Here is a 17,062-nt window from a genome sequence, read left to right as displayed (position 1 = left end):
TGGCAGGATATCTGTATAGAATTTAATAAAGGAAAGATTAAATCGAAGAATATAATTTTTTAAATTTTATATCGTCAGTCAACGAAACGTATACCCTCCTGCAAAAGTATAGTATCAGTAACTCGAAAATTAATCAGTTAAAAAATAGTAACTCGAAGCTGTTACAGAAATGTATGTGGTATTTTATATAGCAAAATTTATACATAAATTCGCATTTCAAAATAAAAAATGTTAACTCCTCACCTCCAAACCAACAGAATAGCACCATCTTTAAGGGGATGAGAGGTTTGTACATGCATAATATATAATCTTTCTTTATTTCGTCGGTGGTATTCGATTTTTCCTAAATAAAATATCGGAAGACACTTTTAATAATAATCTGAATCCACAAATACAATATATACTGAAATTCAAAATGTGAATTTTAACTTGAAAATTAGTAATTGGCTGAGTTTACATTACTAATAAGTCTTCGTAAAATTTGTGTACTATTGACTCCGCTCTGAAACTGCTCCATACTTTTCAGAATATGTACAAGCAATGATAATAGTATTATATTAACCGCTCTCTAACGCGACTGATACCGATATACAGACGGTGTTCACATTTTTGTAACGATTTTGATTTTCTCCTTGAATTTAAATATTAATTTTAAAATGTAAACGTGACTGGCATCTGATTGAAATAAGGTTTAATTATCGTCTGCAGTATAAAAAACATTCCTTTTCTAAAATGTCGATGAAAAATAAACAATGGATCGAAGGCTATACTTCTGCGTTGTCTTTAAAGGAATACTCTTATTCAATTATTAAAAAAAGATGTGAAAAGCATGGTTTTAATATTTCTATACGTAAAATAAGTGACATAATTAATACGAAAGAAACGAAACGTGCGTGATTACATCTGAGATTTGGAAAAACACAAAAAATGCATATCCAACAAAGGTACATATAGCTCTTATTAAACCTAAAGTCGTATCTCATGTTTTGAAGGAACATCCAGCTCCCTCCCCCCCAATAGCTGTTTCAAAATCTTTAATTATCTCTGTAGGAACTATGAATAGAATTATAAAATCTGATTTAAAGCTAATCAAAACAGAAAGAAACATGATGTTCAACGCCTAACGCCGAAACATGTTTCTTGGCGTAAAACTATGTGCAGATTGCTGTATCAACATTATTGGGCAGCTGAAAAATAGAAATATATAGCTACAGTTGATGAGATTTGGATATACTTATTTGATTGCAATAGAAAAAGATCGGTTTACGACTGAGAAAGAGGAGAAAAAGACTTAATATGTTGGTTCAGAGAAAACAAGAAAAGTTTTTATTTCCTTATAACAGAAAAATTAGAATAAGAAAAATAGAAAAAATTGTCAAACTTAATTCGTATTACTATCAGAAATATGTTTTAACACCTAAAGAAGAAATTTAATCTCTTTATCCAAACAATCTTTACTGTGTTAAGTTCCATTAGGATAAGGCTCCGAGCCATACCTCTAAATCTACTGGTCTATTTTTTGAAAAAAATGATAAATGGAACCGGAATTGAAGCTTTTCCCTTTAAATCCATCCCACCCAAGTCCTCTGATGCATCTCTTATGCTCTTTATAAGAGGCATTCTAAAACATTGGATGGACTCTGGAAGACTGTGAAGGAGAAGTGGAATAAAATCAAAAGAAATCGTTACAAAAATGTGAGAACACCCTCCGTATACAGGGCATAAAAGAATCTCTCAGAATGAAATGCGTATATTATGAAAATTATTTAACATAGAAACTTAAGATTACTTTTATATTACATGGCTTATCATAAAGGATATTTTTACAAAACAAATTAAAGGTGCTCAATACGCCCACCTTTGGATGGTCTCTACGGTATGCAAATTCGTCCCAAACTTTTGTGAATATATCTATACCCACTGCTATTATGGCTATTATTATGTGTTATCTTCAGTTCGACCAAAAAAACTGGAAGTAGAGAGACTTAAACGATGTGTTTTATAAAACACCGTAAGTGAAAATCGCTCAGAGGTCCAGCGATCATGGAGGACAGTGATGTTTAACTGTTCAAATAATCCTCAAACGATTGTCCAACGTCCCAGCTTCAGTGGAGTGCTGCTCCGTCTTGATGGAAAACGAAGTCATCCGAATCGGTTTCTAACTGTGCGAAAGCCAGTTTTAAAGCATATCGAGATTTGTGATTTCCGTAACAGTGGCATCTATAAAAAAAAAAGTACCATCCACCTATCGGCCAAATACATTAACTTTTAGCGAGTGTCTCTCATGCTGCACAATTTGATATCTCTGTTCCATACCCCTCATTTTAACATTTAGGTGGTTAACCTTGCGAGTTAGATGAAACGTAACCTTGTTTCTTAATATGAAGCGTGTTAAAAAAATTGTCATCTTGTGACACATTTTGAAAGATGAAAAGAGAAAATTCCCCACGTCGTTCTTTGTCACCTGTACGAACAGGTTGCAGTAATTGTAAGGTTTGAAAAACAGGTATAACAGCAAAACACGCCAGACAGGTGTTGTGAGGATGTTATGTTCCTTACCGGCATGACGAGTGGATTTCTGTGGACTACGTACGAAATCCTGTCGCACGCACTCCACATTTTCGTCTGACATGTGGGGGTGGCCAAGCGACACACATAACCCGTGTCTTGGAATTATGTAATAAATCGCCTAATGCTCTGAGCGGTAGGTTGTTGAACACTATTGTATTATCGACGGAAATCATGGTGAACAGTTGTTTCGAATTCGCACTTCGCGAAGCGTAGAATACAAAGCGACTTTATGCTGCGCAGTCACCATCTGGACAACCTGAATTAGCAAACGAAGGAACCTCGTTAACCGCAGATAGTCAACGCAAAATTTATTCGAACCTTCTTGCTTTCTAAACAGGTCAATGGGAGAAGACTTAATCTTTTAAACCCTTTTCGCCAAAATGCAGCTCCAAGTCGCCAGATATAGCTTCGAAATATAGCCTCTAGTTTTGAGCAGAGTTTAAAGGATATCTGGCGCGTCTGCTCTCAACGAAGCGGCGAGATAGCAGACCTTAGTTGGAAATCCCACCCATTTGCATACGCCGTTACAGAGTATTGAGTCTTATATTCTTGCCAGGAGGTCTTTTCATTACAACAGACAGCTGTAGTGAGGTTGAGAAGACACGAGTAAAATTTTAAAACCGTCAGGATTGCTTCCTGCTGTCGCTATGAATTTCTTTAGTGCTGTCAATTTCTTTGGCGGCAGCAGAAGTTGTGTAATCGATATTTTGTTCGACAGTAGAAATCTTCAGTTTCTCTAACTTTATTCTTAACCGTGTCTATTCCTCCTTCCATATAATTTCTTTAAGAGTATTTATATATACACAAAATTCATAACACTATCAGGCCAAAGTGTTCTGCTGCTCTTTCTTTATTACATATTTTAAATTCTATTGTATAGCGGCAGTCATTAGCTACACGACGCTTATCTTTAGAAAGTATTTGAATGTTTGTGGCAACAGAGAATTACTTCTCTGTTGTTTACTGTCTGTCATCCTGAGACAGACAAATATTAGTAAATGGGGGCGTAAATTGCTTCTAATATAATATCAAAAAAAGACTAATATAATATAAAAAAAAACTATTACCCAAATAACGGTATTTTCAAATTTTGTCTTCGTAAGAGCAGCTATGTATCGTTAAGTTTACTAAACCTTATCAAAGGGAGCGCTTTCTCATATAATTAATCATTCTAATCAATTCGTAACGACTGCGGTACCGAAGTACCCATGTTCGAATCCCGAAGGATTGGTTGTTGGTAAATGTACAAAAGTACTTAAAAACTGAACTTCCAGTCATCTACGGCCCTCTTCTCAGACTCAACTGTCTATACCAGTTTGGATGAATAAAACATCTAACCACTAGTGTTTCATTTCTGAAGTGCTTTCTAAATACAGTCTAAGTTGCCGCTATAGGCATTTCTGTTTTTTTTTTTTTTTTTTTTTTTAAGATTAAAGTAAGTTTATGAAACAAATAAATATGTATAGAGTAAAATAAATAAGTGAGCTTCTTTTAGTTTAACGACTTTAAAGCTAGCCACTCACCTCAGGATTAATCATAACTTGCTATGTCTAAGTAGTTGAAATTATCTATTGCAGGAGTATTTAATTCTTATATTAGTCGTATCCCCGAATTCCTGTGAGTCTTTGAGAATTAAAGAAGGAAGCAATTCATAGGATGCTAAATGCGCGTCATGCGACAACGAAACGGAAGTGCTAAAATATGCCAACACAAAACAATGCTTCCCTCTTTCAGAAAGTGAATTTTAGATTTGGCAATTTCTGTTAGTGTGATACGTATGAAAACAAATATTTTTGTGCACTTTTTCCTTTTATTTGAGGTAGGGTCGCAAAAATGGGTGGCTTTATAAATCTGCTCTAAGAAGTAATGATGTTTAAATTCTTTCTGTAAAATTCAAAGTTAACATTCCCCGCTTTAATTTTTTTCAAACTCCATACAATAACTGTCTCTCGTTTATCCTTATTCTTATCAGATAATTCTAAACGGAATTTTGACAAACTTACATCAACACTGCTAAGAAATATAGCCGTGTATATAATGATATTATTATCCCGTATGAGCAAATATGTTTTGTGATGCAACGTATTTGTACCATAAATCGGGACAAACTGCTGCTATTCCAAATATAATTGTGGCCAGAAATACTCTAAATAGACTTAAAGAAGATGCATAAAGGAACATTAAATAATTATTAATTGTAAAGAACATTAAACATTAAAGACTCTTCATGAAAAAGAAGATTCGATAACTTGCAGATACCGGAGATTATTCTTGTTAATTTGCATCTACTTATGTTCAAAATATTTTCGTTGATGAAGCATCTAAAAAATATAAAATGATCATCTTTAGAGAACCTTCAGGTCTCTAAAGAACCTTTAGGTCCCAAATTGCTTTAAAAGCGCTGTTACTGACGTAATATTAATGTTAGCAGTATTCATCTAAACAGTCGTAAGTGCATCATTGAGATGTTAATATTTTTAACTTAAATTCATATTTTTTACTTAAAATATCCTCATAACGTTTTAAAAAATTGATATGATCTTAATGCTTTGTAACTCTTCAGTTACTGAATCATTCATTTTTGTAGCAATAACTATAACACTATATAAAGTTTAATGTTCTTCGCAATCATCGAAAGTGTTCAAACTCTTGTTAGACCTTTAGCAAATTGTTGCCTAGTCTAAAATAACAACTGAAACTTCAGAGCGTCTAAAAGACCTCTACTTAAAACTAAAGAAGAAAAGAAGCACACATTGTGCTTACTACTCAGCCAGCCACTTGTGGTGAGATACCTTATAGTAACAAAAAGTGAAATCTAAAATTTGAATTAAATAAGCTAGTTTTCGAAGTCTACACAAATCAATTTAACGGCTCAAAGTTTAACCGGCGGGGATATCAAATATCGGCACTTATAAGGCAAGAATGAACACTGAAAGCCTTATTGTCATCTAGTAACTTAGTATAGTGGCATCGAGAAGCAGAACACGCTTTGTCTTACAATGCAAAATCTTAACAATAAATATATGCGAACTAAATTTGCATTCTGGCGAAAAATGGTAAAAAAGAAGTAACAGTAAAGATTCATAACATAAAATAACTGGTTCACCAACACAAAGGAACCTCACAACTATTAAAACTCAGAATCTAATTGATCTCTTTAATAGTATTAAATGATACTACTAAAACAATGCTACTAAAAGTTTGTAAGCGATTCCTATTCGTATAAATAATATAAAATTTTCGCTAAATTTGCCTTCATTTATCTTAAGATCTTTGTAATGGCGTAGTCAAAGGACTGTAAAGATCTCTCTTAATATTCATAGAAAAATGACAAAGTACAAACCACCCAAATCCTATTGATGTTTTTGAAAATGTCTGGATTGAATTATTACTCTTAAGCGAATTACTACTCTACTATTTGCGAACTTCACTATATTTTCATAATATAAAATTTGAAAACAATTGTCGAAAATAACGCTAATTTAACTCAGTAGAATGGTTATGATAGTAATTAGTATGTAAATTTGAAGCTTTAAATATATTATAAAATACAAATATTTTAAGTAAATATAATTCGTATGTGGAGTGTTTAATGCATTATGGCACATGCATAAAAATTTATACTTCAGACATCACTCGATGCAGCGAGTGTGATATTAAATAGTAAATCTGCGAGCATTTTTAATGCGTACTTTTAGTATCAAAACATTTTTTAAATTTGGTTCTGACTAAGTTTTTATTAGTCTTGTTACGTCTTCCGGCGAAGCTTTATATGCCGAATTCTAGCTGGTGCATTGGCTTAGCTGAAAATGCTTAATTATTAATTTTTATAACAATGGTAAATTATCCGAAGAGGAAAACTCTGTTTCTGAGTTATCTTTATGAAAATTTCGTTTTTCAGTGTTTTGAAAATTTCGCTTTGCATAGGAACCGCAAACTGTCACGTCTGTACCCAGTTTGTTCCACAAGAAATCAAGCAGTGAGAGGAAATATTACACATTTCATGGTTTTAAGCAACTCGTTAGCATGAATTTTCCCTACTTTCTGAAACAAACATTTATGTTTTTACGAATTATATTGAAATATCTCCAATTTTATGCATTAGTGCCATTCCACAGATGATAAACAAACTTTTCTTTTTATTTTTTTTAATTTCTTTTCTTTATTTAATTTTTTTTATTTACTAGTCCAGAAGGGGCGTTAGCCCAAATGGCTCAAAACGAGATTTTGCGTTGAATCCCTCTAAAAGTCTGAATCACCTTCTAAATTATTGCCACTAAATATTACCGCCCTTTATTATATTTAAATAAATCAAATCATAAAGAATCTGCATGAATGTGTGTATGTTTCTCGCATAAAAAGCGACGGCACCTAGAGCCATCAAAATTTGAAAAATATACTTCTCCACATGAACATGCGTTTCTGGAAGACCGAATTTTCAATATCAAATTTGTTTTATTATCTATTTCATAATCTGTAAAAATTGAAGGAATTTTTGGCTAACAAACTCAACGATTTCAAAGCGAGCATTGCCAAAACTGTAGAGGATAAAACGTATTTATCTCCAGCGCCTGGCACTGTCTGTCGCAAATTCTAAAGATATGTTGTTTTTGAGTATTTTATGGATTTATTGGAGAACTGAGTTTTATGTGATGTAAAGGCCAAGAACGTTATATTTAATAAATTAATTTAATACAAAAAATATTAATACAATAAAGCTAAAAAGACAAAAAAAATGATTAGCAGGTGTAAGAGCAATAGCAAATTGGTGGCTGCGATCTCAAAGAGAGCGTAAAAAATCTTAAAAAATTCTTCTGGGCTACAGCTAAAATCTGAAAAATTTCAGAGTTTATTCTTTTTTTTTTTTTTTTTTTTTTTTTTTTTTTTCTATTTTCTCCTTTTTTTATTTTATCCATTAGTTCGAAAATTTTATTCATTTAGGTTTTATAACCGTAACAAGCAAATCCGACAAAATAAATTCTACGTAAATTTATCAAAATTCGGTGCCGAAGTTAGGAAGCACAATGAAAGAATTCTTAAAACAGTAATTTCTGATTTTTCTTCTAAAATTAACACATTTCTTTACATGTTTACAAAAGAAATATATCGAAATTTTATTTTCAATTTGAGACTACAGTTTTCAAATTCATGGAGTTTTCATTATGCATTTTTTAATCTTGAGTTGAAAATAATTATTACTGCAGAAAAAAAGTTAAAAACAAAAGGCTTTAATGGTGTTTTAATTTCGACTTCGCTAATAGAGACATATTACATTTTCATTTGCCAAATCCAGCTTATTAGGCACTGAACTACGCACATATAAATTAATAAAAAAAATTGCAGGCATCATGAGATCATTCTTATAAATTGAATGAAAAGAATTTTCATTACTTATATCGTTAACAGTGGAAAAATCTAACTAGTCTAATTTCGCTTATTAGATCTCTAATAGTATGTCAGTGTAAACACTAAACAATCATTCAAAGAATCTAGTTAATTGTTAATAATTTCACTAAACCAAGATTTCTAGAATTGAAAGGCTTTAACCTTTATGAAATGTACTTTTTAATTACGAAAAATATTTTAACAAGTTTATTAATTATAAAAAATATTAATTTTTGTTATATAGTTTAAACAAAACTTAAAATTTTTCTTGTTGCTAATACATTGAGAAACATTTGAGTTACGTTAAATTAAAGGTAAGCATTTAATTTAAAAAGCATTTCATGATACATAATTCTGTGAAATTCTTAATTAAAACAGTACTAAGATTAGGAAAATGTTTTAAAAATTTCTGCGTGATAATACAATTATCCAGAAGAGTCGTTTTACAGTGTATAAAGAATGCTAACGTCATGCATATACTTTATCTTTTGTGTAAAAATATTTTATACAAAAGATAAAATTTATATCTTATGCAAAAGATAAAATTTTTATACAAAAGATTAAAACTTTTGTGTATAATCACCTAGTTGAAACAGAAAAGTTTCAGACATAATTTATAGTAAAACATTATTAGAAAACATGACAATAGATGGAGCCAGCATATATCCGTTTTGTGCAATAAAATTCCAAACGTCTGAAGGCCTTTTATATAGTAGAGTCAAGCTCAAACTGCATGCGGTGGGAATGGACGATATAAAAACAGATCACGGGCTACAATTTTTCTTTAAGAGAAAAATTTGGAAGCACTTCCGCAGAGAACCCGGTAAATGTAAACATCGCCAACTTTGACAATAATAGTTCAAACCTGGTGTCCTATCGGATTCATTCTTTTTGCTTGTTTGAAGGTTGCAACCATTTCTCTTGCGTTCATTTTGTTGAATTATCTCACTGTCGTTGTTCGCATTTGGAGATTTATATTCTTCTCTTATTTATTATTATTTTTTCTGATTTTCCACGTTATTTTTTAACAACGAATAGATAGAAATATTTTCGTATAATTAAAGAAGTTTTCGTCGATGGATGCCAGTTCTCGGCTCCAATTTTTATGGCGTAAAATTTTAACAAGATACTATATTGTTAATGCTTTTCTAAGAATAACTTTTCAGAGGATGGCAGGTGCGACATAAATAGCTGATTAAATTGAAATAAAAAATATTATTGATTATCTAAGATGACATAGTAGTTTGATGCATCCCCATGGTCATCAAAATTAGCAAACCACTGCTGGTGTAAGGAATACAGTTCAAATAACTTAAAAAATAATAAAAAGTATAAAGTTTTAGTTTTATTAACAATGCTATTGAAGAAAATTTGATTTCTGTTGAAGGTTATTTGTATTGTGAAATATATTATGAAAAAGACAGGTTTATTTTCGTATATCACGTTTAACCGGTTAGTTTTACATCTACATGCTTATTCTCTGTGAATTTTTACTACCATATGCTTAATATAATGTTTTGTTTGCTAACTTGAATTTACATGCACTAAAAATCACGTTTACGGCTCGGTTCATCGAGAATGAGCCGCGAGCTTGGCGAGTAAAAATTTCAATGGCGCCAACGGGTTCTTTCCCGAAGCGCCAACGGGTTCTCTGCGGATGAAAACCCAAAAATTTTATTAAAGAAACAAGAAAATATTTTAAATAGATTTTAAATTTGGTTTTAATGATAATTAGGGTATAATAATACTGCAAAGGAAAAGAATCAAATTTATATGTATTTTTTATGCTAAATCTAAAGTTTGGAATCCATACGATATTTTCGTTAATTACAGTTTGTAAATGAAATATACTGATACCTAAATATTGTATTCTGAGACTGGCATTTCTTTAAATAATTCTGATGTGTTTAGTTCATCATTAAATAACTTGACTCAAATTTGTTATTTATTTAAACTAAAGATATTTAAACTAAAGATTTAAACTAAAGCTAAACAAATTATAAAAACTTTCAGAGAGTTCAGAAAAGTTTCAAAAGCTTTCAGATAAAGTTAAACCGAGTGGGGAAAAATTTGACAACAGATAACTATTTTTTCCTATTTATTAAGTTTTTCCTTGAAGTATAAATAAAAACACATATATTTGCATTTAAATAATTAATGACTTTCTTTATTTCTTATCATATATTATAAGAAGAAATAAAGAAGAAGAAAGTAATATGTTATATAAATTTCTTACACTTGGTAGTGTTTCGATTCTCGTGAAATTTCTGTGCATAATAATTCTGATTTAACTGAGGTTGACAAATTTTGAAATTTAAAGTTGTTTTAGTTGGTAGGGCTCTTGCTAGCATTAAAGGATTCTCAACGAGTCCAGAAACCTATAAACAGGCTGTTAAATTAATTTAAGAAACGTTTGGACAAAAAGACATTTTTAAAAAATTCTAATCTGACTCTTGTTAAAAACTCTTCCGACATTTATTTTGAAGCTCAAACTCAAATTAGTCGCTTAGAGGATTTGAAAATCAAATCGTAAACATATATAATAATACCAACTAACATAATATTAAAAAATCTGCCAGTAGAATTCACTCTCGAATTTTCTAAGCAAAATATAAATAATTGTCATCTTACAGGAACTGATGAAATATTTGCATAATGCGATCAATTTATCTTTTTGTGATATATTTCAACCAACACAGACAAAAAATATATATATATAAAAAATCTGAAAGGTTTCATTTTTTAAATTACGTCCAAAGCGGCGTTTTTTTTAATATTTTGTGTGTTACCTTTATTTATTAAACATCATGTTCTTCAGGGACAAAGCCCCTTTGGACTAGTAATTTTCGAAACCAGAAACGAAATTTTCCTTCGAGTCGTAGCAATCAACGCTAATAGTAGCAGTCAGCAGCGGAGCTGATATTGAAAACATCGCAAGTCTGTTCACTTTTTATTCAAGGTCACTATAAGACTGAATGTAAAAATATGACATCGGCAAAAAAAAAAAAAAAAAAAAAAAAAGGATAAACTAGAAAAGAGATGTTGCGTTGAAACACAAATTGTTTTATGAAAATAAATGTAAAGCAAAACAGTGTTCCTTCTGCCCTGGCAGACAAGCTGGGGCTATTTATTTTAAATTTGAAAATTTAAGCAAACCTAAATCTAATTCGAAATAGGGAAGAAGAAAAAAAAATTTCACAAACACAATTTCAGAATGGCCGCTACACAAAACCAAAATAAGAAGTCAAAGAATTGCATAAACTCTGTGTCCATGCACACATCGATCTGTTTTCACTTTAAAAAACGTCCTAGAATTGCACAAACTAGGCACAGCGCACTGCTTTAAATTTGTCCATGTACACATCGATCTATTTTCATTTAAATAAAATCAGAAGCTATAACAAAGTTAAAACTATAATGGTAACCAGAAATGAGGTTTCATTGCCAAAATTAAAAAAAAAAAAAAAAAAAAAAATTGTCGCTAATCGAAGGGGCACCCAATGCTACACTAGAGCCACAAATTTTATTAAAAGAAAATATCTATAAAGATGGGATTAAAATGTCTAGGATAAGAAACATTAAAGATTTATTCCTTTGGAGCAAAGGATCCTTGGTTGCATATTTGGTGCAGAATGGGATTTCGTAGAGAAATTGCAAAATATATAGAAAGAAGTACAATGAATACAGGCGTTGGAAACAGATGAAATTTCGAAGGCTAACAAGAGTATGATAGCTGAAATGGTTAGTAGGTTTAGATTTTTATTGGAGTTTGACAAAATGTTTTCAGCTGTAAACACTGAACTTGAATGGTTCCTGCAAGGAAAATGTGCTGATTTGAGTAAAACTATTTCTGTAAACTTAATTGCACTAAAATCTAAAACTTACTAAAATCTGCTGCACGGGGGTGCATATCCAAATATAGGCAAGTACAATGCAAGCCCGAAGACTACAAATCTTACGTGATATAGCAACCTAGTTAACGTGGCTTTGAGAGGCAGAACAAGCTCTGTCTTCCAGTCTCAAAAACTCAATTTAAATATATGCGAACTAATTTGCATTCTGGCGTGGAAACGGAAGAGAGAAATGACAGTAAAAGTGTAAATCATAAAATAACTGGCTAATTAGCATAGAGGAACCCTACATACTTTAATCTAAATATTGGATTTACGAACTTTAAATTTTTCTCTGTTATTTGACAGCTCATATTTGTAAAACATTTGCATAGAATTAAAAATTTTCTATACTTTTGTCGCAAACATGCATACGTATTTGACTTCATTTACTTTCTTGTGTTCTATTTTCTTTTGCTACTTCAGTATTTTAAATTGCAATATAAGCCGTTTCATTTATAAAAATCAGGTTCTCCTTAATTTCTTATGATATTATAGTTTAGACTTTATTATACTTAATGGTGTTATGACTGTACGTTTTTGCTATTTACTTTAAATAACATAATTACATTCTTCTCTGATTTCCAATCTTCAATTCTGAAGCATTATTTTTAGTATGACATTCTCATATACTAATTATCACATCCGAACATTATTTTTTCAGATCAATTTTCATTAATTTGCTGTATTTTTTTTTTATTTCGGATTTTATAATTATTGTGCGATTCCCTTGAAACGCATTCAGAGTTTAACCATAGAAACTAGTTGAAAAATTAATCAGCTTTCAGACATAAAAGAGACTGAGTTGTTGTTGTTGTTGTTACTAATCTCACTTGTCTGTAATGAGAACAAGTCCACGAATTATTATCGTGGCAAGCAGTACTAGATTGCGTGTATTGTTGGCCATAACCTTGAGCACCACGCAGGTGACCCTCCGACTTTGCTCAGTTCCGCCCCAATTTTGAGAGAAAGCACCCGCCTGCCGCACAGACACTAATACATTTTCAAACATCCATATCTTCTTCAGATTCGAACTCAGGCCCTTCGATACGGCAATCAACATTACTAACCGCTTTCCCATCTTGGAAGCAAGTGATTGGGTAATAATCTAGATTGTGTTTTCATAGCATTTATCAGACTCGTAAGTTGTTTAGTAGTTCAGTAGCATAACCAGTTTTGTAGAATGTTGTAGAATGTCCGAACATTCTACAAAACCATGTGCATCTCATAGAACAGACTATTTCTCCAGCTTTCTCTTGCAATCCCTTCTCTCAGATGGATATACTTCATTAACCGATATTAAAGATTGCGATTTTTGTAAGGGAATAGGGTAAAATATGCTTATCTTAGAATAATATCTCTATGTATATGTTGAACTGCAGCTTTCTGATACCTCATGAGGGTTCAGTTTGTAAATAATTATGCAAGGTATATCCTAATTATATACCAGTTTTTAAGTTTATACGATTTTCCTGTCGCTTCTAGCTTCAGCGTACATTTCACCAGAAGGAGTTTTTAGAATCGCTTTAAATGCAAATGAGTAGTTTAGAGTATTTAAGTCAGTCTACAGACTTCGGTAGAAAAAATTTGGATTCCCGAATAGCTCGCGTTTGCCTTTTGGCTACGTCTCTCTAAGCTGTTACTATGCTCGGCCGTATTACGTGCCCTTGATAGCTTCGCTAGCTAATTTAATAATACGGGCCAATTAGTTAAAAAATTGTGTTTTCGGCTAAATCTCTTTAGTTAGTCATTAGTTAAATCCTTATTTCTTGCATTTTTTAGTTTAAGCCCAAGTGAAGGCTTTGTTGTAAGTCCAGAGAAAGGGACCATCTGTGAATCTTTATCTTGAGCAATAAAGGGTAATTAACCCTTTTTGAGTTTACGTTTCCGTTCTTTGACTTATGCGATTATTCGCCTAGTAGTTGACTAGGTTCCTCAACACTTAGTTAATAGATAAAAGGAAGGAAGATTACAATTAAATGATTCATTTAAATGTAATGTTCCATGCATTACAATTAAAGGCAAGCGGCATGCTTTCTCCTATTACTCTATCAGCTATATAATATTGTTACGAAATGTACAGGCGCGGTGAAGCAAAGAAGGTTTAGGATTGTCATAAAATGGCTAGGGAAGCCAGGGTTGCCACATTTGGCTAGAAATCGTCCATTTGACGACATTTGGGGACAAAATTGGCAATATGCCGTGGATGGATGGAGAACCTTCTGGAACGAATTCTTACCGGTTTAGCCCAGAATGTTCTCGAACACAAGCCGAGAGCTATATAAACCCTGCTGGTCCGCGGTCAGTTTCATCGCGGTTAGTGCATCGTCGAAAGAGGTGTTAAGCTCCGAGAACGACTGAACCGAAGAGTCGGGAGCTGTGCTCTGTGTGTCGTCGAGTGCATCGCGAGTTGTAGCGTGGAGAGTCTCGAGAGTACGTGGAGTTCCGAGAACGACCAAGCAGAGTCGGAAGCTGTACTCTAGTGCTCTGCCGTGAAGCTGTCTCCACCGTTATAGCCTGATAACCTGAAGGCTGTGTCGCTGATTGTTCCAGCGAGTGTTTATAGTAGTTCTTCGACGACTGTAAGGTGATTTTGGAACTGTCTTGATTAATATTGGCTAAGTAAAGTGTGTTTCGATACTCCATCAAGTGTCGTCGTTATTCACTCCAAATCCACACGAATCCCTGTTAGCATAAATTTAGGTATTTTGCATAATGAAACTCGAAAGGCATACGAAACGAACGTGCGCCAAGGTATATATTGGCGAGAGAAAGTAAAGCTCGTGTGCAATTCAGTATATTTGATTTTCACCCTAGCTACTTGTACATGGCCAAAGGTCTAATCCAGTAGTACTTTCTTCTCTTTCAGGTACGATGGCAAAGTATGTTCCTGTTTATTTTTCTTATTGCATAATATAGGTAAGCCTGATGATATTTAGTACTGATGATGATTCTATGTAAGTTATTCTTTTGAATGCTTCAATTTTAATGTCCTTGAACATTATTACTTTTTGTTATGCTTAAGTTAAGCAAAATTATCCGATTTTATTAAATAAAGATTTCGTAGTTAATCTTTTGACTTATGATTCTTTAATTCTGTGCTTGAGGAAACGTACTCATTACGCCTTCAGTGCTAATGCACAACCAACAAAAGATTATGAGACTGAGAAATTGAAACTTTGTAATGTTGTAAGATTCCAGGGGCATAAAGTGTTAAAACTCTTTGTTGAAAAAAAAAAAACTAGTTACAAAGTTTATAAGAATAATTGTAACAAGTAATAATGTCTATTCTAAAAGAATCGATTTGTATAGAAAAATTAACAGATGAAAATTATTCAGTGTGGAAATTTAAAATAAAACAACTTCTAATAAAAGAAGGTTTAGATGATGTTGTATTCGAAGAAAAACCGGAAACTGATACTGATATTTGGTTAAAGAATGATCGTAAAGCTAAAGCTTTAATATGTCTAAACATTTCGGATTCGCAAATTTTCCATGTTTTACATAGTAAATCTGAAAAAGAAGTTTGGCAGAAGTTAAAATGTGTCCATGAACGTGTAAATTTAACAAATAAGTTATTTCTTCTTAGAAAACTATATTCCATTAGATATAATGAAAGTTCTAAAATGCAGGAACATATCAAAGGAGTACTAGAGTTGGCTGAAAAGCTGCGTAGTATAGGTGAAGAAATTAAAGAAAATAACTTAATAGCAATACTACTATGTTCTTTACCAAATTCATACAACTCCTTAATAACTGCAATAGAAAGTAAATCGGAAGCTGAATTGTCGCTAGAATATGTTAAAAACAAACTAATAGATGAGTATTGTAGACGTGTGGAAACTAAGAAAGTTCAAAAGTACGATTCAGTTGCTTTAAAAAGTAAAAGCGAAAATAAACCAAAGTATGTTACACAATTTTGTACTTATTGTAAGAGAAATAACCATACGATAAATGACTGTTTTCATTTAAAACGCAACGCTAGAACTTCCCCGAAAACAGATGTAAATAATAGTAAAGTAAGAAATTATTCTCAAAATTATAAAAGTAATGCATGCCAAATAGCAATACGCAAAGTGTAGAAAACATAACAAAACTTAAAGAAAATAAGTATTTTAAAAGTATTGAAACTGAAAATACACAGATTCAGTTTAATCAAGTTCTAAAAGTGGAAAATAAACATGAAAACACGCAAACGCAAGAATGAGTTATCGACTCGGGAGCCTCAACTCATATGACGAGTGATAAGAATTTTTTCTCTCAGTTAAATGACTCTAATAAACAAATAGTAACTGTAGCCAATGGTGCTAAATTAAATTCTTATGGTATTGGTGAAGGCTATTTTAAAGTTCAAAACTTAAAGGGTCAGGTTACACAAATAAAATTGGAAAATGTATTGTATGTACCAGGTTTAGATAGTAATTTACTTTCTGTTCAATCTGTTACCAATAAAGGTTGCATTGTTACATTTGATAGTAATAAGTGTTACATAAAGCGTAACAATATACTCGTAGCCGACGGCAACGCTCAGCAAGGTTTATATAAATCGATCGTAAACCCAATTGATGAGAAAGCATACTTAGCTAATAATGTTTCATGTTCAAATACGAACTGTATACTAAAATGGCATCAAAGATTAGGCCACAGAAATATAGATGCCATAAAAACACTTGAGAAAAATGATTTGACAGACGGCATTAAACTTGGCAAATGCACTCATAGTGTGGAATGTTCTACTTGTGTAAAAGCGAAACTAACTGAAACACCTTATCCCAAAACTAGTTTTAGATCTAAAAATCCACTGGATTTAGTGCACGCAGATGTGTGTGGGCCAATTCAAGTCAACAGCTTAGGAGGGAAAAGATATTTCGTAACTTTCATTGATGACTATTCGCGTTATACTCAAATTTATTTTATTACTTCAAAAGATGAAGTATTCGACAAGCTTAAACAGTATGTTGCATCGACAACAAATAAATTTAGAAAGAAAATAAAGGTTCTCAGATCCGACAACGGTACAGAATACTGTAACGAAAGTACTGAAAATTATTTAAAGAAACTCGGCATTTTTCAAAAAACTTCGGTTCCTTATTGTCCGGCACAGAACGGCGTCGCAGAAAGGAAAAATCGCTCTTTAATAGAAATGACAAAAGCTATGCTAATAAACTCTAAATTACCGAAAGGATTCTGGGCTGAAGCAGCAGCTACTGCTGCAT

At 32.2% G+C, this 17,062-nt stretch overlaps 1 protein-coding gene across 1 annotated transcript in view; it reads right to left on the bottom strand.

Moving 5' to 3' along the window:
• LOC118192967 (major facilitator superfamily domain-containing protein 6-like) overlaps positions 1–17,062 on the bottom strand; it is a 52,967-nt gene that overhangs the window by 19,727 nt on the left and 16,178 nt on the right. Inside the window, exon 3 of the mRNA XM_085813819.1 lies at positions 244–343. Coding sequence (XP_085669945.1) covers positions 244–343 — 100 coding nt within the window. The remainder of the gene's footprint in view (positions 1–243; positions 344–17,062) is intronic.

This window comes from Stegodyphus dumicola, chromosome 3, assembly GCF_044657685.1.
Source record: "Stegodyphus dumicola isolate Sdum_Otavi_A_Nest chromosome 3, ASM4465768v1".
Taxonomy (NCBI): domain Eukaryota; kingdom Metazoa; phylum Arthropoda; class Arachnida; order Araneae; family Eresidae; genus Stegodyphus; species Stegodyphus dumicola.
Note: the sequence above shows the minus strand (reverse complement) of the source record. Positions and strands in the feature narration are given on the sequence as shown.